Source organism: Enhydra lutris, unplaced genomic scaffold (assembly GCF_002288905.1).
Source record: "Enhydra lutris kenyoni isolate GAN:26980312 unplaced genomic scaffold, ASM228890v2 scaffoldscaffold2, whole genome shotgun sequence".
In the NCBI taxonomy this organism is placed as follows: Eukaryota; Metazoa; Chordata; class Mammalia; order Carnivora; family Mustelidae; genus Enhydra; species Enhydra lutris.
In genome coordinates, this window is record NW_019154086.1 from 16,687,847 (window position 1) to 16,710,935 (window position 23,089).

Genomic DNA, 23,089 nt, shown 5'->3' on the forward strand with positions numbered 1-23,089 from the left:
CTGTAGTATTCAACCAGATTTTGTTCATAGTCAACATACTCAATAGAAATGTAAATCTATGAAATCTGTTACATTCATATTTCTAACCCCATACTCTACATACATACAACACCTGGTAATAATTTTATATAATAGCAAAACAATGAAATAAAGTCCATTTTTGGCTTAATGTTTATATAAATTCTAAGCACCCTTGGCTATTTCCTCCTGAGGGAGGAAAATCTGAATTGCCAAAAATGCCAAAATATCATTTTAATAGGTAATGCCAAAAATGTCATTTTAATTTTGTGACTTAATTTTTTCTAAAGAAAATTGTCTAAATAAATACATTTTAAAGATATTGGTTAAAATGTAACAATATTCAAAAATATTTTTTGCACTTAAAAATTATGTTTCAGCTTTAAAAACAGTTCTTAATGTTCTGTTTATTGTGGGAAACCATTTTACACTCAGAAGACTAGCTGCTGTAATTATAAAACTAACAACTAACACTCATTCACAATGACTTTATCACAACTTGAGAACAGTAATAAAACCTAGAACTGCTTTTTATCTTCCACAAAGTTGATACTACATTAATTTAGAAAAAAGACTAGGACTGTGTTTGTTTTCCTAAATCATTTCCCTAAATTAATATAACACAGATGTCAGTTATGGCATATATAGGTAGATTGATAGATTAATTTAGAGCAACAGGTATGCAGATAGATATAAATATGGCCATCATTAAGATAGAAGAGAATGCTTGATTTTGCCAAGTGAAGTAATGCATATGAAAGATTTCACTCATATCTTATTTGTTGCCGTTTCTGTTTCTTTTTATCTTTTGTTTAATTGGTGTAATAAAAGACAGTTTTGTGATTAGCAATATTTCAGATGTTAAGCAATTCTTTTTCTTGGTTTACGTTGGCAGTTCACAGTCTAAAAGCATAACCATATTAAGCAAAAACTGCATGTAGACCGCTCTGGGTTTTGAAGACTTTTTGCCTCAACAGAGATTTTTACTTGAAGTTATAGAGTACTATCTACATTTACTTGATAGCTAATAATTGGGAATGGGAATTACAAGCAAAGAAATTTCTTGATACAGAAGATTTTATCTTTTAGTGTCAGCTTAATGTCTTGCTCAGCATTTTTTAGTTCTCTTAGGAGGATAACTTTTTATCCATTACTTTATGATAGTTTAATCACCCTTATATTATGAACCTAGCAATTCTCGTTCCATGAAATATTGCAAATTTATTTCCAATAGGCCTTTTCTTTGACTATGAAAATCAGAACCTGTGTTTCTAACTGAAAAGAATTGGCACATTTTATTTCTACAACACTTTCACATAGGAGGTATTTAAAAATACAAAGCTAATATTTTTCATGAGTTCCCGGGCTTATAAATTCACAATGTTAAAGTTTCATCGGTTTCATCTTAGATGAGACTTGCCTTTAAATACACGTGTGTTTTCTATAGAAGTTATCTATATGTCTTCAAAAACCCAACTGGTCTAGAAAAATGACTCTCTGAGACAGTCATGTTTCTTTTGTTATTAAAAAAAAAAGACAAAACAGCAATAAACATTTTAGCTCTTTAATGAGCAAAGATCATGTCTCTTAGCATTGGACTAATAGTCATTATCCAGATTATCTTTATTTCACGCAATGACCAGTGACATGGCCAAGATGTACAAAGTTGTTTCCATCAAGTAGTATACAATTTTTTTTTTTTTTGTATAATAAGCTTTCATTCTTGAAAAAGAGTAACTGAAAAGAAAGGTTTCTGTTACTGCAGTTAGTTTGTCAGAGAAAGTTCTTTGCATTATCTTACAAACTATCAAAATTGCTAGTCATCTGAAAAAATGTAAAAAAAAAATCACATAACTTTAGTCTAATAGAAATATAGTACAGGTAAGAGAGAAAGTATTTATCAGGATGTGCTCTTTAAGTCCATCTCAATTTTTTTTAATATAAATGTACATCTGATTACATATACAAACATTTGGAAAGGTCTGTGATATACTGTTACTGGTAAACAACAGGGGGATGAAGAGTTTCCTGTGGTCTTAGAGTATTCATTTAAAATCACACATACGTGTAAGACTAAAATCCTCCAGGTGTTGACTCTCCTTCTAGGTTCTGTATCTATGTTGTACTCTACTGAGATTGGGTGAGTAAATTCCAGTGAATGAGCCTTAGTGAGAAAGATAAGTGACATGAGGAGGGATATAACTGTATATTGAATTCTTATTAGTAAACATTTTGTCATGCAACATGAGTAAATCAATTAACTGAGAACAGTAATCAGAGTGGTAATTTGGGGCATCCTCATATCATAGAAGACTGTTGCAAGTAACTCTTTGGACACACTTCACCTTACCAAAAGGAACAAAATACAGAATAACAAAAACCACAGCAAATTATAGATCCTGTAACACATGTCCAATTAGGGTTGTATTTCTATAAATTATTTAGATTGGGATGAAAAGAACATTAAAAACACAGGAATTTCTTTTTTCCTGGGATTCGTATCAGCGAGTATTCACCACTATGCCTATAGTTTCTTCAAATACCTTTAATAACTAATTCTTCCTATTATCAGAACTACTGTGAATTATTTACTCCTAATTAGTTTTGCCCCTTAAAATCTTCTTTAGGTTCTGCCAATTGGTGGAGGAAGCTTCTATTAAAGACTCCAATGGGATGAGAAGAATTTTAATTACGGCTTAATCAGCAGCACAGCCACCAAGCATATAAATTATCATGCACATCGTGCTAAAAATATCCAGTTTCCTTTATCCCCACAACTTTATACTGACAGCACTTATGTGATAATGTTGTACCTGCCAGTCTTTAAACTTCTTTGTTTTACTGGCAAATTTCAGCATGAGCCTCCGCTAAGGCCATTAACAGCATTGGTGCTTTGTGTACTTATCCAAATATGTAAATATGGTCTACACAATAAAACGCCTCCAAATAAAAACTGGTGAAAATTATCTGACATTCCATTGGTGTGTCCCTTGTGCATATTCATGGTTGTTGTTTTTTTTTATTTTTATGATTTATATTTCAGACATAGTTCTTTCCTGTTTGGTGTTCCACATGCCTAATTCCATTATGTAACATAAATCTTCAAAAAATTATTTCTTGAATGTGAATGAAAAAGTATCATTCAGAACAATTGCTTCAAGCAATTGAAATTCATTTTTAAAGTTGTTTTGTGTATATATGTACAATTTATTTTTTTTCAAAACCCCCAAAGTTCTTGATATGTATATTCACATAATATTCCTCCTTATTTAAATAGTAAGAGTCTTGTAGGTTGAAAGCCAAGGAATCTTCAGTAATCTTTTACTGCAATCCATCAAAAAAATAGAGTTTGTTTCTCTTATCTGGCTATACCCTGGTTGTTGAATGTGAATGGGGGTGGGGATGGGGATGGGGCAGAGTATTGTTCTGTCCTCCAGTAAATGTATTGAATGTGTGTAAGGGTTGAATCCCTGGTATAGTGTTGGGAATCATTGTAATGGTGTTGGGTGTCATTAAGGGAACATCATCAGGTGACCTCCTCATAGCTAGTGTGTAATCTGGGGGGCAGGCGGTCCGAAGAACCACCTCATGTGGATGGATGGACTCACATTCATGATCCAAATCAGTGTGCTTCATTTGGAGGGACATGATCTCCTCTTCTTGTGCGTGGGTCAGATCGTTGGTAGTAGTGCGTTGAGGGCTGCATCTCCTGTGAACATCATGTCTCCTCTTATCCTTTTTGTAGTACAGGGCTGCAAAGGCAAGGATGTTCAGAAACAGCAGTGATGCTCCAACCGCAATAGTGACGCTCAGCTCTGTGGAGTAGTCCCTTTGATCCACTGAAAATGGACTTGGTTGTTGTTTGGGATCGTCCTGCTTGGCAGTGGGAAATGCTGATGTGACAGGTACAGAATTCTTTCTCGTAGGTCTGAAAGTGATGTCGGTTGATGGCACTTTAGTTGTTGTCGAGGTATACTGAGAAATGTCATTGAGATTATGCAGATGAGGTACCAGCTCCAACCAGAGGTTCACCTTATTGGCTCTGTAATGTTCTTTAACTCTTGGTTTTAATCCAATATGGAGATAAAGTTGATCTTTCTGGGAATATCTGGTCCATGCTACTTCTTCGAAGCGGTTGGGTTTGGTATGGATGAATTTCGTGTCTTGAGGGACTGGTTGATTTGGGTCACTAGGAAAGAAAAAAGCACTATGAGAACAAAATTGTTTTATTCTTTTTCTTAGCCAAAAGAGTACTAGTTTAACATTGAATTGGAGAGGTAAATTAGCGGGTTAGCAAGGCCTTAAGACTGTGTTTTAATAACAATTGGGTCAACTTAGAAACACAGATCCTATTGCAGGCAGCTTAGGTGGATGATAATGTAATGAGAGTAAGCCTCACATTCTTATTCTCTTTGCGCATTTAAACATGGGCTACTATCTACCCAAAGATATAAAAATTCATATGCATATGCATTGTCTCCTAGGCAAACTAACAGGGACAGCATGGGATTGAGGAAAAGACTTGAGTTTTGGAATTGGCTTATGAGGTTTTAAGTTCTAATAGTGCAACATACAAGACATATGAATATCTATTTGAAGCTAGCCTCTTATCACCTCAGTTGCTTATTTGCAAAATTGATTAACAATACCTGACCTGTCCGTCTAACAAAGAAGGTAGAAGGATCAGAGGGCAAACAATACTATAAATTGGGAAGCACTATAAAATATTCATCACTACTAAATAATAATAACAAGTCTTGTGTAATAAAAAACACAAAATAAGTTTAATTACTGAGTAATGCAACAGGTTTCAAGGCTTTCTTAGTAAACTTCTAAAAAATAAGAACTAATAAAGCAATGATTTCTGAAATAGCACTATATAGAATTTTGAATAAAGAAACCTAATACTTTATTGACATAAATTTATTAAATGAAATCACTTGGACACAAAATGTGTATTATTTTTAAATGCTTACAAGGATATTTTTATTAAATTATAGAAAACTTTATTCCTAAGGTACATACCCAGTTTTGGCAAAATTTGTCCAGTATGTCATTACAACTGCACTCAGCATCACATCATTTTTGGAGAAATTGCAAGGAAATAACTCTGTAGGTCCAATCATGGGGATTCCTAGTACGTAGGGAACCTCATCTCCATGAGCTGCATCAGCCCAAGCTGGAACTTGATCTGTTTGGCAATGATGGTAAAAGGCATAGAAATATGTAGGTGAACCAAAGTTTGAGTGAAGATCTGCTGTAGCCACAGCTGGTGCCACCCACTGATGGTCTGTAAACAAAGCCAATAATGTCTTCCTTCTGGTTTCAGGGTTATGACGGTCAGCCCAGTCAGTATACATGAATTTAATGGTTTCTCTTAAAACATCTTTGCCTTCAGGATATCCATATAAATTATCAACAAAATTGGAAACAGCAAAGTCAAAATCACTAGCTGATATACCATCATCACTATCTACTATATTTTCAACAAATTTCAACCCTTCCCCTTGGTTAACTCCTAACATTATATCATAGTTGAGAAACTCTCCTTGCTCCATCAATATCTGAGGGTCATCTGGTATTACATCACCATCAATCACAGGTCCAAAGGCTATGTGGTATCGTGCTGGTTGAATATCTTGGTCAACAAGTTCTTTGTAAGGCTTCTTCTGTAGGCATTCCACTAACTCTACTGTATCTGAAACATTGCAACCAACTTTTGTGGCCAACATTCTAGCGTATTTTGCAGGTTGGAAACTAACAGCCCAGCTGGAAAGCGCTGTTCCACTTTGAGCTATGGCTCGTTGGAAAAGTCCTATGGGAAAAAAACAAACAAACAAAGAATTTGAGATGACTTTTGAATAATGTTGTGGCAAAACAGTAACATCTGATATTTTAGATGTGTATATAAAAACCCATATACAACTCAAGAAACAGGAAGATAGAGACATTTTTGCTTAAGAGAAGGTACATAAAGTCATCCCCAGGGTATAAGGAGTCAGAGAGGTAGACTAAGTCTTGTGCTTTGAGTGGCAACTGCTTTAGGGATCAAGAGGTCTAAATTGTTTGGTGTCTCAGAGAGGCAATAAGCAAGGAGAGAGGGAGAATGTGTAAATATTAGTGGTAAGAAGTCCCAAATATTTTTTTTCAATCCACATGTAAACACTCATGTTATTATAAAAGTCAACCAGATGGGCTCTCTCCCCCTTAACTCCTCATTAGACTTTATATTGTTTTTTGAGAATATTTCTTCCAACTTGGCTGTACACATCTTCCTTCAAAATGGCTCTGTATGTTTGTTTTATTCAGATTTATTTTAAAAAAGGATTGTTGGGAGCTTACACAACTACTGGGGCTGGGGATTTGCTAATACCCTGGGGATGGCCCTGAAGGCACACAAAACAGAATATTACTTTAGACATACTCTTTCCAGCTCTTCATGTCAGACATAGTATGCTGAATATTCATCTTTCGGAAGAAGATATAACACTTGAAGTGTTTTCACTAGGTTAAAGAAAAAATCATCAGCAGAAAGATTCAGTGGGGGTGATTTAACTTTTTCCACTGTTGAATGTGCACTGCTATATTTTATCATAAAAGATGAAAAATACATGGTCCACTGCTTTTAACTTAATTGCATTTAAGAATTATAAATCATGGTCCCATATGCAGTTTGATAAGAGCTGCATGCCATTCAAATTTACAAATGTACTTTATCTACCCATTAAGGTATTTTCAAATAAAATTCTTGTTTTAAAAACATAATTTACCTATTTTCTTTAAAAAATTATATTTATTATCAATTTCCAAATATAGCTTTGTAGTTCAGTTATTTAAACACATGCTCAATTATTCATATGTGTTAATGAGATAAGAATTCTTTTCACAAAGGTACTAAAGCAGTATCTGAACTAGAAGCAAGGTTTTAGATTTTTCTCCAAACATATATATTTATTCAAAATGTCTATAATATGCTCCTAGATAATTCTAAAAATATTCAAAAAGTCAAACAGTACCAATTTAAATTTGTTTTGGTTTCTGACATCTTTATGAACATATTTTTAGTTTGCCAGAGCAAAGTATGCTAGAGCGAATGATATAAATACAGACAATTTCTAAAAATTACATAGGCTATGTGTTTGTTAACATTTGCTCAGAGAAATATTTTACTAATTCAAAACTTTTCAACTAAGGTAAACCTGGTGATTATTTCCCATTTCAGGGGCTCAATGATATTAACTAAATATACCCCAAAAATTTTAGGAAAAATTTACATCATATTAAATAAAGTCTGAAATGTGCCATCTAGATAGTATTGGAAAAATCATATATTTTATCATTTGTGAAAATGCTTATTATGTATATATAATCCATGGTGGACTCCTGGTATAAACAGTCCTAAGCATTGCTGTAGCTCTGGGGTTTTATAGACTTTAAATCTACGTCTGCACCGGAGACAGAATTAGCCTAATGATTTTAAGATGTCTCCGGGGCATCTTCTGGTAGAAAAAAAAATCAAGCAGCCTTTTGGTGGAGTTAGGCTTAAGACTAAGCCAAATGTAAGTCCATTTTTCTGGCCCCACAAGGACAGTTTTCCTTGAAGAGTGTGATGGAATATTATATTTTCAAATGTTGGCATAGCCACTGGCCACTGTTTACCAAATCATCAATTGATGAATAGAGGTGCTAGCCAATGAACTAATTAGCTTATCTCTTTATCAGTTGCTAGTTTTAGATTAGTTGACTGGCTTTGGTGCCCATTTTTGCTCTCTATCTAGAAAAACTTTTAGATTAAATAGGAAGAAATAACATTTGAGATCAAGTGACCCTATGAAGTCTGAACAGATTGTCTAATGTTAACTATATAAAGACTGGCATTAGCACAGTCTCAGCTAGAACAATCTAATCTCTTCAATGAAAAAAACCTAAACAACAAATATTTTGTTATTTCAAAATAAGCCACTTAATTACAGACCAAGATCTCTATACAATTGGAAATGTTCTCATAGGTTTCATTCTGTCATCTCAAATCAGAGCTCTACTAACATAAATGAGATGTTATATAAACTATATCTATAAATTAAGTCTATGATAATATATGATTCTCCAAATATATATACTCATTTAATGATAGGCTGTTTGGAAATAACACATCAGTGTATTTTTGATACTGAAAACAAATATTCTATGTCTGATGCTCACATCATTAAATTCAGTCTTACAAATCACGATGCTTCATGAATTATACTTGACAGCATATACTTCCTTCATATATATAAAATGACAATAAAAAAGCAGAACACACAAAATCATCTATGTTAATGTGTATTCTTTTTTTTTTTTTTTAAAGATTTTATTTATTTATTTGACAGAGAGATCACAAGTAGGGAGAGAGGCAGGCAGAGAGAGAGGAGGAAGCAGGCTCCCTGCCGAGCAGAGAGCCCGATGCGGGGCTCGATCCCAGGACTCTGAGATCATGACCTGAGCCGAAGGCAGCGGCTTAACCCACTGAGCCACCCAGGCGCCCCGTTAATGTGTATTCTTCATCTTCCTATCTGTTATGTATAATGGAGAGAAAGTATTTGCTTTTACAGATTTTTCCAACAACCACTTCTGTTCTGGTGGATATTTCAAGTTAATAATGGGATTAGAATGAGTGACTTAAACTCATGGTAAAATGGGAATCCATAAAAAAACCAACGTGATGAGCCTTGGACAGGCACTTTGGAAAAAGGGTGTCAAGGCCAGAAAATGGAGACAAAAAAAAAATATTTCATGGGTTTATGCAGCTTAGTCCTCCATGCTGCTTTAAAGCCAAGCTTTGGGTGGGTGGGAGGTGGAATAAACATTTTTGAAGTTGAAAACAGAAAAATCACAGATTCAAACCTAATTTTCCTTTTAAGGAAAAGCTCTACTAGTGACCTTGATGCTTTGACAATTTTGGATCATGCATGCAAAATAATCAAACATCCATTCTGTACTTAGGTAACAAATGAAAATCTTGTTTCCAGACAAACCAGCTTATCACTGCTTCCTTATCTTCTTACCAGTAAAGGGTTTTACATCCATTGTCTTGAAAATAGATTATAAACAATCTTTGCATTTAAAAAGAACCTGTCTTTGATTTTTGATTACTGAATAAACAGAGATGACAACTGTGAACATCTTTGATTTTCCCCAAAATTACCCTTTGAGAGGAAAGAAAAGTAACTGTAATGCTAACTGTTCTGAAGTGTGCTTGAAAGGGCATCCTTACCAAGCTCCACGGGAGACAAAGAAAAGAGTTTGACAAAAATTGAAACATGCATAGAAAAGCTGAAGAAACAAAATTTTAAAGTTATTGAGCTCAACCTAACATTCAGTTTGAACAGAGAGATATATACAGAGCATCACATACTACTGATGGTGGTGGCATGCAGACACCAAAATTGTCAAAATTTGCAACCTGCATAATACCTTTGGTTGAATTGCTCCAACGGTTACCTTCAGAATAATGGGATAAAGTCAGGAGATTGACACATGAACCCCCAGCGCCAGATCCAAAAACAGTGATTCTTAAGGGGTCACCACCAAAGAATCCAATGTTCTCACTAGTCCATCTTAAAGCCTGTATGAGATCAAGGAGTCCATAGTTTCCTTTTGCAGCCTGATCCCCTGTGCTCAAGAAACCTGGAAGATCAAAATGAAAAGATACCTTAGAACACCTTTTTGAGTTGACATGAATCAAATAGACATTCAATTTAAATACAGTTGAAGCCTGTATTCATCAAGGTGAGTAGAGTCCAAGTTCTTTAGTAAAAACTTATTTCCCACCAGAACAAAAGAATATACTTTAGGAAGAAGAGTAGACACTGAAGTCTGAAAGATGACATTTACCTTCCCCAGGTTACCCAGGTAACAGGTAACAGGGGAAGAAAGGACTCTTGAAGATAAAGAGAATAAAAACATTCTGAAAAACCTCAGGGGAGACATTCTACCAGCCAAATTACTTAGAGACATTTGGGATAGTACCATGGGGCATATGAGAATGTGCTTTTGCATAAAACACTGTGTCAGTCCACCAGTCGCTCATGGTCTAACATGGCTGGAATTTAAGGAATGTGTTGCAAAGTGGCAGGGTGTGAGGGTGAAGAGCAGGGGTATTTTTCTAACATTTGTGCATAAAATTATATGCAACTCTTTGCATGTAGATGTATATGTGCATTTTTATCAAAGATGCCCCATGCTTAAGAAAGAGTCACTGTGTTTGAGGTAATTTGGGGCCACATTTTGGAATACCTTAAATGCTAAACTAAGCGAATTGGTTTAATTAGAAAACAACATAGAATAATTAGAGATTTTTGAAAGATTCAGAGTCATATATCTAGAATGTTTAAAGCTGTGCTTTACAGTAAATCTGAAAATCAGGAGGCATATATGCTGCATAAGAAAAAGAAAGGAAGTAGAGGAAAGGTTACAAGGATCTGACAGAGTGGCAAAGAGAAAAAAGGATAAAAAATAAAATCCTATAACTGAGAACTGAGTGAGTTTCTTATACATAGAAGTTGTTTTAGAAGAGGAGTCGAAGATATTATTTTAATAATACTTTAAATATATTCATTCATTTAACTGACTTAATAGCTTTTATAATGTTCATTATAACTTATAAAACAAATATCTACTCTCTAATATATTTCCACATTTGGTATAAATGCGAAAGTATAAAGTAATTAATAAAAAATTCCATTTTATTGACTATTCACATATTGTGTAGAAAACATTTAGAGATATACTACATATGAAGTGATTTTATTCAGGGATGTAATTTCCAATCCACCAAGTTTATAGAACTAATTTTTTTTTAAAGATTTTATTTATTTATTTGACAGATAGAGATCACAAGTAGTCAGAGAGGCAGGCACAGAGAGAGAGGAGGATGCAGGCTCCCTGCTGAGCAGAGAGCCCGATGCGGGGCTCGATCCCAGGACCCTGGGACCATGACCCAAACTGAAGGCAGAGGCTTTAACCCACTGAGCCACCCAGGTGCCCCAGAACTAATTTTTTTTTTTTTTGAATTAGAGATATTCTCTTACTGCAGACCCATTATAGAAACTCAATATAAAAAAAAAAATAAAAATTATTTTGTTCAATTTGAAATACACCTTTATTTATTGAATATAGTTATTTTATAACTAAACCAAGAAGTCAGTTATATTTGTGATAATAGTACCTATCAGCTGAATAAATCAATCTATACCCAAAGTGAATATAGGGGCAAGAAATTCTTTAGAGGGCACCTGGGTGGCTCAGTTGGGTAAGCGACTGCTTTCGGCTCAGGTCATGATCCTTGGGTCCCGAGATGGAGTCCTACATTGGGCTCCCTGCTCAGCAGGGAGTCTGTTTCTCCCTCTGACCCTCCCTGTTCTCATGTTCTCTCTGTCTCATTCTCTCTCTCTCTCTCAAATAAATGAATAAAAGCTTAAAAAAAAAAAAAAGAAATTCTTTAGGGTCATTGTAGAAAGCAATAGATGAAGATGAATCATGAATAATTTTGCAAAAAAAACTAAAATGAAGATGATTAGTCATTCTTTTCTACAAGACCAAAAATTCTATAAAACAAAACCAGAATCTCTAGTCCAGCATGTGTGTGTGTGTGTGTGTGTGTGTGTGTGTGTGTGTGTGTGTATGACACCAGAAATAAATCATCCTTGAGACGGAGGTTAACTTTTAACACAGAATATCCAAATAAATACATCTTCCTGGTCATACTCATTGCTTTTATTTTTCTTTATTAATCTACATAACAATTTAAGGAAATCTTTGTGGTATCTTCTTACAAAGAAGCACTTTCAGGAGCAACTAGGGTGGCTTTGTCAGTTAAGCAGCTGATTTTTTATTTTGGCTCAGGTCATGATCTCACGGTCCTGAGAGTAAGCCCCTTGTCAGGCTTTTCACTGAATGTGGAGTCTGCTTGAGATTCTCTCTCCCCCTCCTCTTCTGACCCTTCCCCTCTCCCTGTTCATGTGCCCATTCTCTTTCAGAGAAAAAAAGAAGCACTTTCAAACACTCAATAGTCATATAAATGAGAGCCTATTAAAATACAAAACAAAAACATGGCAAAGAACTCTTTTAACTTTATTTGTTGTTAAGTGAATTTTGGTATAAGACAGAACCATTGGTTTAAATTCCTGAAGGGATCCATTATAAATGTTTTGATCTATAAACATAGACTGATAACATGAACCTTGAAAACAACATTATGGGAGGATTACCGTATGTTAGATAGAAAGGACTCTTGAAGGATAAAGGAGGTATAAGTGTGTGTGTGTGTGAGAGAGAGAAAGAGAGAGAGAGAATGTGAGAATGAGAGCATACTCCAGTTTATTATCTAGATTTCTATATCACAAATACATTCAGATGAAATTTGATTTCTGAATATAGCTAATGCTACTAGTTTGCACTAACTCCAGGATTTGAATTTAATTCCTCTTGAAATATTATTGAATAATTCCAGTAATATTAAATGAATCTTTATATACATACAAAATTGACTTACCAATAAAATAATCATAATTCAATATGTAGCATGTGGAGAACCATGGTCATAAGATGATTATCTCTACATTAACTAAAAAAAATCCCCTCTATAATTCCAGTTTTAGTGGCATCATTTAAAACATTCTGGTAGGTTGGTCAAATAATTTTGTGTTTATATAGCAAACTTGTAAAAGCATGTCAATTGCCTGAAAGGCAACATCCACTTTTTATATAATTTAAAGAAATCTTGTAGCATCTTCAAGAAAAAAAAATTTGAACAAAATTAATTCGATTCAAAGTTGCACTGTTAAGTCATAGCATGAAAAATGGAGTAAATCATCAGGTAAAAGATTGTGTCCTAAGTAGACTTGGAGTGTCCAAGCTACTCTGTCAAACTTCATTTTTACCTCTCACTCCTGAATTTCCTTCACTATTGATTTTTATTTCATGTGTATGCTGTAGCTTATCTATCTCTATCATCTATCTCTGTAGCTATTACCTATCTATGTGTGTTCCAACTAAAAGCAAGTGATCATTAGCATGAGTACAGAGAGCCACTATGGGTTTTCGATTAGAAAAAATCATAGGTATTTGCTGTCTTTATTAAGGCCAGCCAACCAATCAAATCTACCTTTTAAGACCCGAGAAAGTAATACTACATGCTTGTATGAATTCTTTGATTTCTGATGTTATAGTCAAACAAAACTTTGTGGTTCAGCCAAGGTGAAAAATGAATGTTGAGTAGATCACTGCCTCGAAAGACACAGTTTGCTAATTACCCGAGGGATGTGCGTGGCAGTGTTCGTTATACCTTGCTCCCCAGTGAAGTGTCATTTAAAGTTCTCTTTAAACTCGACGTAGCAGCTGTGTCCTTAACAGTAGAATTATTTCAGACCACTCTAGCTGGAACTTTACATTGGACTGTCCAACTGCAGTCCAGGCATGGCAGAACTGAATTTTACAAAGATCCTAAAGTGTTGCTTACCATCATGATTAGTTTGGAGACGATTTTTCCCTTAATACTACTTAAGTCATTCCCTATGGTCACTCATTTATCAGCCTCTCCCAGCCTTCAGTTGTAAGCTCCTAGAATGTATGACTAATTGATGTCCTGACACAATGACACATTATTTTTGTAAGACAGAATAATAATGATTACATGATCTTCTCTTTTGGGGGGGAGATAGCAACAGAATTTTCCAGAAAATAATATTCAACTGTCTAATTTACTTGACTCACGAGTATAAAACCTTGAAAAAATATTATTCTGGAACTCAAGGTAAACTTTCAAAATTCATAATTACAAGTATGCCAAGAATTATTTCAAGTGGCTCATGTATACACTATAATTCTCATCTGACTGTGTTCAAATAGAATTTATTTAAATATCATTCTTCCCACCTAAAAATTTGTCCATTAAAAAACATCTCCAAACATTGTTTTTCCTACATAGACTACTAGTTCTACTGATCTGATTAAATTTACTGAGCAGGTTTGGCATCAATGTGATGTTTACCTCATCTGGCGAGTAGGATTACTTTCAGGTGTTAGTGAGAAACCAAGCAACTGAACATGGGTCCACAAGCCCTTGGAGTGGAAAAATCAGAACAAGCATACAATAAATGGGCAAGGGGAAAATAAATAAAAACAGATAATCACTGTAACCAGGTACTGGGTTGGGCTGCTGATGTCCACCAAATTCAGATGGGCAGACCTGAAGGAATATAAGAGAAGCTAAGTTAAGTTGTCCCGCAGCAACCCAGCAGCCGATGGGTTGACTCAATCTATATTCACGTCTCTTACAGAGTAACCACATAGGCAACATACTTAGAATGTAAAACAAAAGGAAAGCAAGGTGCTTCTTGGTCGAAAAAAAGATTGAAACATATTCAAGGGGGAAATAGACTAGGAAAAACGCAGACTGTTTACATTCGAGATGACATCTAGAATATCAGAAATTGAAGATGTCAGTGACTCTACACTGCAGGTCTGCTTCCTTTTTAGGTGGAGGAGGGAAAATTTGAATGTCTATGCTTATAGTGTTTAATATCTGAAAGTGTTCATATATATGTGTGTGTATGTGTATATATATATATATATATATATAAATATATATAAATATATATATTATATATATACATATATATATATCTATATATTTTTTTTTAAAGAGTACCCTTAATGAAGGCAGGCATTAACACGTGTTCATGCTATAAAGAAGTAGAAAAGAAATCTGTGTTTATCAATGCTGTTGCCTGGATACAGATGGATGTGGTTGGTCTTTGAGTCGAACTGATAAGAACTTCAAAACAGAGCCCGTAGTGAGCATCAAAGAGCCAGCCTTGCTGACCTGAGACTTTGAATGATAGTGAGATATTCTTCTAGGGACCGGGGACTATAGATCAGAAAAATAACTCATTAAGGATTTTGCATCTCAAACATAAAATAAACAAACAAAAAAAGCCAACATGGGATCAATGTCTCAAATCCTCCCAACTAAAAATCCAATCGAAAATCCCATGTACTAACTCACCCTATCTTCTTATCTGCCGAATCTTAGCTCTGTTTCTATTTCCTGCCTTCCACTGACTTATTGTAGGTCTTCCTCTTTTCTTCTTAGACTCATGAAATCCTTCTAATTAGTCGCTCAACCTCCAAACTTCCAGCAAACAAGCCTACCTTCTATTTTGTCACCAGAATCACTTTTGAAAGATATTGTGTTATAATGGTGGACACAGATTTATAGCAAAATAACACCCCTATGTTAACACATATTGGACAGTTTCCCTTCATTTCCCTTTGAGTCAAGATTGTTTAAAATACAATGGTTTAAAATTTCTCAAATTAGACAATCTGGAGTCTGTGTAGGGAAAAGGAACACACATAATATCATTTAATTACTAATCACCTCAAGCTAACTTCCTTGCTAATATGTTCTCTTGAGAGCTATTGTCTAATTCTTCTTAGAAACAACAAAGGATAAAGTCAAAATAATTTCCTTTTTGTATGTATCGTCTGGGAAAAGAACTTGCACCGAAATGGTTGATATCTTAATATCATATAACTTGGCAGTATTTCCAAAATTTTATATTTTCACATATTTATCTATTGATAATCTATCTATCATCTATCTCTCTATTTATTTATTATGAGATAATTTGCTTTTTAATGGCTCATTTTTGGGAAAAGGAAACTGAATTACTGGCCAAGTCTCCTGATTGCTGACAGCTGGACACCGGGAAGGTAAAGGTGACTGCTAACAGATGCTTGGAAAGAAGACACCTGTAGATGCTTCTCTATTTTTCCATCCCCAAATGTCCCATATTTTTGCCATCTCCAAGGTAAACAGGTGAGACTGATCCTTCTGTATCATAGCCAATGCTGACATTTGTGATTCCATCCCCCACAGATAGTAATGGCTGAAAAAGGCCCTGGTTTGCTTAGCTCTGAATTGTGTACACTATTCCAATTTCAAGAATGGCCCAACATACTCGGGAAAAAATAACACCCAACCCCAGATCTCACACCATTACCACTATTCTTCACCCCAACCTGAGGCTGTTAAGGTACACAGCCCTTGGTCTACATGCCAAGAAATGCTTATGCAATGTTCCCTGAATTTGGCTATTGTGTACTTCCTGTCTATTTGAATCTGGACAACAGACCTGGTATCAAAACTGATAAAATTCCTGCACTTTTTGAATAACTGCTCTCACAGAGAAATGAAAAAGGAGACCTCTTCCTTCTAAAAGAGCTACTGAGAGGAAAGAAATCACACTGTTAATTTGCAATTGTTCTGATTATGCAGGAATGTGTCTAATGATTTAAAAGAATAATTTTCTTCAAAGCATGACATTCATGGAGCCACAATGGCTATGTATAAGAAAATCTTCAGCAACTATACAGTTCAGAACTACATAGCTTCAGGAGCAGTAAGGACTATAAAAATGTTGCAAATATCTGTCTAATGCATATTTTGGTTTCTCTTACGTGCTCCTGTTTTAATGTGTGTATATGTATTTTGTAATTTATCATTTGTATTTATGATGTGCTCCTTTTCTTTATTTTCTCTGGACTCCACCTCTCCCAAATGGCCATTCTGGACTTGTTTTCTGAATGAAGGCAGGCATTAACACGTTACAATTCTGTTACAACATGGAGATCAACAATTAAACTTTCCAAATGAAAGAGGTCTATGTCTTTCTTTGATGACAGCAGTGAGGTGGAATTTAAGACCCTCTCAGCAGCCGATCTGTTTGGAAAATGCTTTTGGGTAGTAGCAGCCTTAAAGAGAGAAAATAGGGCTATACTGGGTAGGGCCCTCCCAAAGGAAGAAGAGGACACACCGACAAGCAAACTGGCCCACAATATTGGCCCAGATTATTGGCCTAAGGACACAAAGTTTGAGAGCCATTTGAGAGTCTCTCAATAGTGTTATGAAAAGAGCACCAAAGTTGGTAGGACAGTTTGGTGTACAAGCAAGTTACTATGTGAGCACTTCAGGTTCCTAACAGACGATATTAATAGTAGCACCTACCCTACAGAGTTATCATTATTAAAAGATAATGTCTTGGGGCGCCTGGGTGGTTCAGTCAGTTAAGCATCTGTCTTTGGCTCAGGTCATGATCTCAGGGTCCTGGGATCAAGTCCCGCATTGGACTCTCCACTCAGCGGGGAGTCTGCTTCCCCCTCTGCTTGCTGCCCCTCCTGCTTGTGCTCTCTCTCTCTTTCTCTCTCTCTGACAAAAAAAAAAAAAAAAAAGATAATGTGTTCGTACACAGGAGGGCTTAATATATGTTAGGTTAAACTGCTTTGGTTTTAATCAACTGAATACGACATTTTCCTTATCATCACTTATTTCGTGAAAAAAATTCTTCCATCTTTCTTGAAAAAATATGAATGTCAAAAGAATTTTAAAAAATTTCAATTACAAAGAAGTTAAATGTATGCATATAGACAATAAGGTCAAATTTACCACAGAGGTTTTATTTTATTTTTATTTTTATTTCATTAACTGTTTATTACTATTAAATTTTATTTATTTTTTTAACATTTATTTATTTGAGAGAGAGAGAACAGGGGAGGGGGCAGAGAGAAAGAAAGAGAGAGAGTCTTAAGCAGACTCCATGCTGAGCATATTGATCATGGGGCACGGAGCCCCACATGGGACTCATCTCAAGACCCTGAGACCACAACCTGAGCTGAAACCAAGAGTTGGATATCTGATTGTGCCACCCAGGAGCCCCTTATTTTTATCTGTTGTTATTTTTTATTATTTTGAGAGAGAGAGCAAGTTGGGGGAGAGGGACAAAGAGAAAGGGAGAGAGAGAATTTTAAGCAGGCTCCATGTCCAGTGTGGAGCCCAACGTGGGCCTAGACCTCACAACCGTAAGTCCTGAGCCAAAATCAAGAGCCACCCAGGTATCCCAATTTTATTTTTTATTTTACTGAAGTATAATTGACATAAAATATGATATTAGTTTCAGGTGTACAATGTAGTGATTCAACTTTCGTATACATTATAAAATGATCAATCCAGTATATCTAGTTATCACTCATCACTATGTAAAGTTAATACAATATTATTGTCTATATTCCCCATGCAATACATTACACTCAGGTATAACTTATCTATCTCATAACTGCAAGTTTGTACTTGATCCCCTTCACCCATTTTGTCCAGCCCACAAACCCCCTTCTCTCTGGCAACAACCAGTCTGTTCTCTGTCACAGAGGTTTTGAAATTGTTGAGCAGGCTATAGTTTGCAAGACAATTGAAAATATGTATGTTTCCCTCTAAACTTTAATCAGGTAGTGAGGATATTTGTTATGAAATAAACACATTTAGTGAATCCTATTAAGTGTAGAAAGCATATTTGTATTCATTGTACATAGTTTCTTAGAATTCAACTCGAACATTTAATTGGGTTGTATTGTAATGAGAATAGTTTTATAAGCCAAAATACTGTGACAATGATTAAATAGAAGACATTGTGTCTTGATTTGCTGATCACTCACTATTTTAGAATAGTTAGCAAAATTGCTTAAACATATTAGTAGTACATTTTTTAAGATGCAAAAAAAAAATAGCAGAAAAAAAGATGAGTGATATATGAATAATTTTGACTATTGTAGGCAGCAGTAGTCAACTGCACAAAGCTGAGACCTGGGTGGGAAGAAGGGATGTTGGGATGTTGTGTTCCCAATCCCTCACTAGCTGCCCCTGAGAATGACACAGTTAAAAAAAAAAAAAAAAGTGGAAGGGTGGGAGATAAAGTCTGGGTAATGAATAAACTTAACTAATTAACTTAAGACAACTAATTTCATATGAATATTGACAAAACAAGATTGTTTTATGTATTTTATTTCAATCATAGTAGGATTTTTTGAAAAGATAAATATTATCTTAAGGTATGACTAGAAAAATTTGATAGTCATTAAATGCTACTTTCATTATATTCTTCTCTATTAAAAGCTAACCTGCCTGATTCAGTGATTTTAAAACTTTGTTTTTGAAAACTTTCAAAATTACCAAAACATTTCAAAAATAGTACAGATATTTACCAGGTACTTCTCACCCAGATTTCCCACATACAAACATCTTCCTTTCTTTTTCTCCCTTCCTTCTCACTCCCTTTCTTTCTTCATTCCTCCCTTCATCCTTCCCTCCCTCCCTTTCCTCGTTCCCATTCCCTTCCTTCCTTCCTCCCTCCCTCCCTTCCTTCCTACCTTCCTTCTCACTCCCTTCTTCCCTTTCTTCCTTCCTTCCTTCCTTCTACTAGCTCTCACTCCACGTCCCCCATCAAATCTGGAATCACATGTTGAATTTAGTTTCTTATTTAAACTCCTTAATTTTGAACAGTTCATTGGTCTTTCTTTGTTTTTCTTGACCTTGATATTTTTCAAAGAATAAAAGTCAGTTATTATGTAGTATGTCCCACAATTAAGATTTGTCTGATGTTTCTTCATGATTGCATTTCCTCAGATTATGAATTTTTGACAGAAGGACCATAGAAGTAATGTGTTTATCTTAGTTCATCAAAACAACAGGCACACAATGTTGATTTGTCTCATGACCACTTGGTTAAGGTGGTAATTTTCCACATTTCCCCACTATTAAGTTACTATTTTTTCCCTTTGCAGTTAATAAATATAAGATAGGCAGATTATGTTGATACTATGTATATATCCTGTTTCCTGTCACATGGTCATCGCTAATTCTGGCATCTGCTTATGATTATCTTAAACAAATATTAATTTTATCATTTATCTTATTATTAGTTGGAATTGGCGGTAAGAAAAAGATTTCCCTTCTCCCCAGTTTGTATTCATTCATTTATTGGTATCATCAGGGACTCAGGATTTTAAATTTTATTCTAGGAGTTACAATCTTTTCCTTTCATTTATTTTGATGCTTATATTGTCCCTTATTTGGCCAGTGGGATTCTCTCCAAGCTGGCCTTTATGTCATCTTGACATGTCTCTATCATCTTTGAGCACATCTTTACTTCTCCTTGGCACAATAAAAATAGTATTTTTGCAAGAAACTCTTGCGGTCTTAGACTTCCCTTTGGTTAAAATCTTTGAGTAGTCTTTTCATATATAAATTAATTATTTTTTTCTTAGTAAATTATAAAATTAAATTTTAAAAGTAATTTAGTAAAAGTAAATTAAGATTATGATAATTACTAAAATTATGAAAAAATTTAGTAATTACAAAAAACAGAAATGGAAACTTATTCTTGAATTTGGGGGTATAGGGATATCTCATTTGTGAAAAAGTGTCATATAATGAGGTTGAAACCACTAATCTGGAACAACACTAAATAATGTCACCAACACCACATATGAAGTACCGACATACCACTGCACAACACAAACACACATCTACATACCAAGCAAAAATGATGGTGATAACAAATCTATGACTCACCCTAGTTAAAAATATTTTAATGCTTCAAAGTATATAGATTATGGGAAGAGCATAGTAATATGAGTTACCTATAGTGAAAATCTATAAATATAAAGTAGTGAAAGCTACAATATAAAGTAAATTACACCTAAACTACTTCTTAATAGACCTTTGATAATGAATGATCATCCAAATTTCTCACTCTCAAATTTTAAGTTACAAAGTTTGTTTTTTTTTTAAACCAACTTTTCCTAGGACGTTTCAATTAGTGATTCTTAAAAGTTTGTGAACCCTATCTAGATTAGAGCCATATGGTATGCCTTTTAGAGCAGCTGCTAAGTATACATAAAGGCACTAGAATTGACCCAAAATATCCTGAGGCAAACCAATTTCAGACTGAAGTGGTAGCACCAGCAGATAGCCTCAGGTAATCTCATTCACTAATGCCAAGGGGATATGTCATAGGTCTTACTTAGATGTTAACAATAAATCCACCTAATATCGAAAATTGGAATAACTTTTTGGGTTGTATTTAAGCCTAAATAACAAGGGGATATTGGCCCTTGCAATCCATTGGGAGTATTGTCTGGAGACCCAAATCTATTGCTGTGTTAATGTGTGAAAGCTCACCAAGGAGAGTATCACTCATGTAACTTGGCCTTCAGTTGGAGAAATTTTTCAAAAAGCTTTCCTAGACCAGCAATTCCTACAGTCGCTAATATGGATCTTCAGCTCAGAGGGTCAGGGAATGCTATTGAATAGGGAAGGAAATATTGAAACAAGTAGAAGGTCAATTTAGAAGAAGCAGTGATCTGAATCTCCCCCAGGGCGCCCTCACATGAAGCTTGGATTTGTAATTGAAAATAAATCTTTCATGTCTGGGTGACAAGTCTGAGCTCCTGTTCTGGGTGCAGTTTTCACTAAGCATTATATTTTCCAGTTTGAAGTCACTGTCCTTTTCAGCTGATTTGACCTGCAATGCCACAGTAGGATGTTGGCCGCGAAGTGATTAGCTATTCAAGAAAAAAGTGAAACTAATCTCTGTATTACTATCCATGAGGTGAAATGAGAAAGAATCCGAGACTCGAAGGCACGGAGACTGAAGTTACAAGCTGTGCGGTGAGGCGTACTCCCCCAGATCCAGTGCGGAATCAAACCCCACAGAGGAAGGGTGACATTTGGCAGAGGTGGTGCAAGAGACGGCTGCCGTGGGTTGAAGTGACAGCTTGATTTTCTAGCACTTTAATGGAAAGACTTAGTCCTTTTTCAGAATAAAAAGAGCATCCTGTCATTATGGCACTTAGTAAAAGGCACACAAGTGCAGAATTCAATTTTTTCCTTTACATTGAGGACTAGAGGGGTGCTATATTGAAGAGAAGGCATGATTTTTTTTTGTTTTTAAATTTGCTGATCTACAAGCCGCTTCTCATCGCTTTGTGCTTCCCGAGGAACATGTATATAGACAATGACCCCCCTGTTAGAAATAACCCTTCTTTCTCTTAGGAATTCAAATAATCATGAAGACCAATTAATATCACAAATATGAACCTTTTAATGAAAAATGGTTCATTAAATCCACATTCGGAGGGTAGCTACTCTTTCCAGGCATTCTGCTAGTTATTCAATATATAAGACTAATAAGATGTGTTCTCTGTTCTTCACAAAGTTAGTTTTTGTTTGGATGTTTCTAGAATGTATTCCTTGGTCTTCTTGCAATCTCATCATGGAGAGAGTGTACAAAAAAGATTCCTTGGACTCTACCTGTTTAACCAGAGCCTTGGGGTGGAATATGCAAGTTTCAAGGTGATTTTGAAGCAACTAAAATTTGAAAACTCTGATGTCTTATAGGTAAAAAATGCAGGGAGTTCTGACCAAAAATATTAGGGCTGGAAGGAACTTCATTGAACTAGTGCAATCACGTATTTTACAGATGAGAACACTGAAGATCAGAGAGAATATAAACTGCCTGGTGGCACACAGCTGGGTAGGACCCCAGTTTTCTGGTCACTAAGCCCAATGCTTCTAAAGTAAGAAATTGGTTTAAAAGAAATTGGCTCTCGCCGACACCTGGGTGGCTCAGTCGGTTAAGCAACTGCCTTCGGCTCAGGTCATGATCCCAGAGTCCTGGGATTGAGTCCCACATCAGGCTCCCTGCTCCATGGGGAGTCTGCTTCTCTCTCTGACTTCCCCTCTCATGCTTTCTCTCACTCTGTCTCTCTCTTTCTCAAAATAAATAAATAAAAATCTTAAAAAAAAAAAAATTGGCTCTTTACTCAAATGATTCATTACATTGTGTGTGTGTGTATATATGTGTGTGTGTATATATATATATATATATATATATATATATATATATATATATATTTTGGTTTGGGTTTCTTTATTCAAACGATTCATTACATTGTATATATTCTCTCTTGGGTTTTTTTTGTTTTTGCTTTACTAATCAACTGTTTCCATATAATTTTGTGTTTCAGGACTATGATGACAAAAGTTTGATATATGAAACTCTCTTTCTTTTTTTTTTTTTTTTTAAAGATTTTATTTATTTATTTGACAGAGAGATCACAAGCAGGCAGAGAGAGAGGAGGAAGCAGGCTCCCCTAGAGAGCAGAGAGCCCGATGCGGGGCTCGATCCCAGGA

At 35.2% G+C, this 23,089-nt stretch overlaps 1 protein-coding gene across 2 annotated transcripts in view; it reads right to left on the minus strand.

Annotated features, from left to right (window-relative positions):
* Nucleotides 1-1,623: 1,623 nt before the first annotated feature.
* The window catches only part of LOC111147342 (neuroligin 1), a 760,181-nt gene continuing 738,715 nt past the window's right edge, over nucleotides 1,624-23,089 (minus strand). Inside the window, exons 5-7 of one of the 2 annotated variants that reach the window (XM_022503342.1) lie at nucleotides 9,475-9,687; nucleotides 5,044-5,833; nucleotides 1,624-4,207 (exon numbers count right to left, since the gene is read on the minus strand). In XM_022503342.1, the coding sequence (XP_022359050.1) occupies nucleotides 3,385-4,207; nucleotides 5,044-5,833; nucleotides 9,475-9,687 (1,826 nt within the window). In that variant the 3' untranslated portion in view covers nucleotides 1,624-3,384. The remainder of the gene's footprint in view (nucleotides 4,208-5,043; nucleotides 5,834-9,474; nucleotides 9,688-23,089) is intronic. The other variant, XM_022503350.1, reaches the window with a different exon arrangement.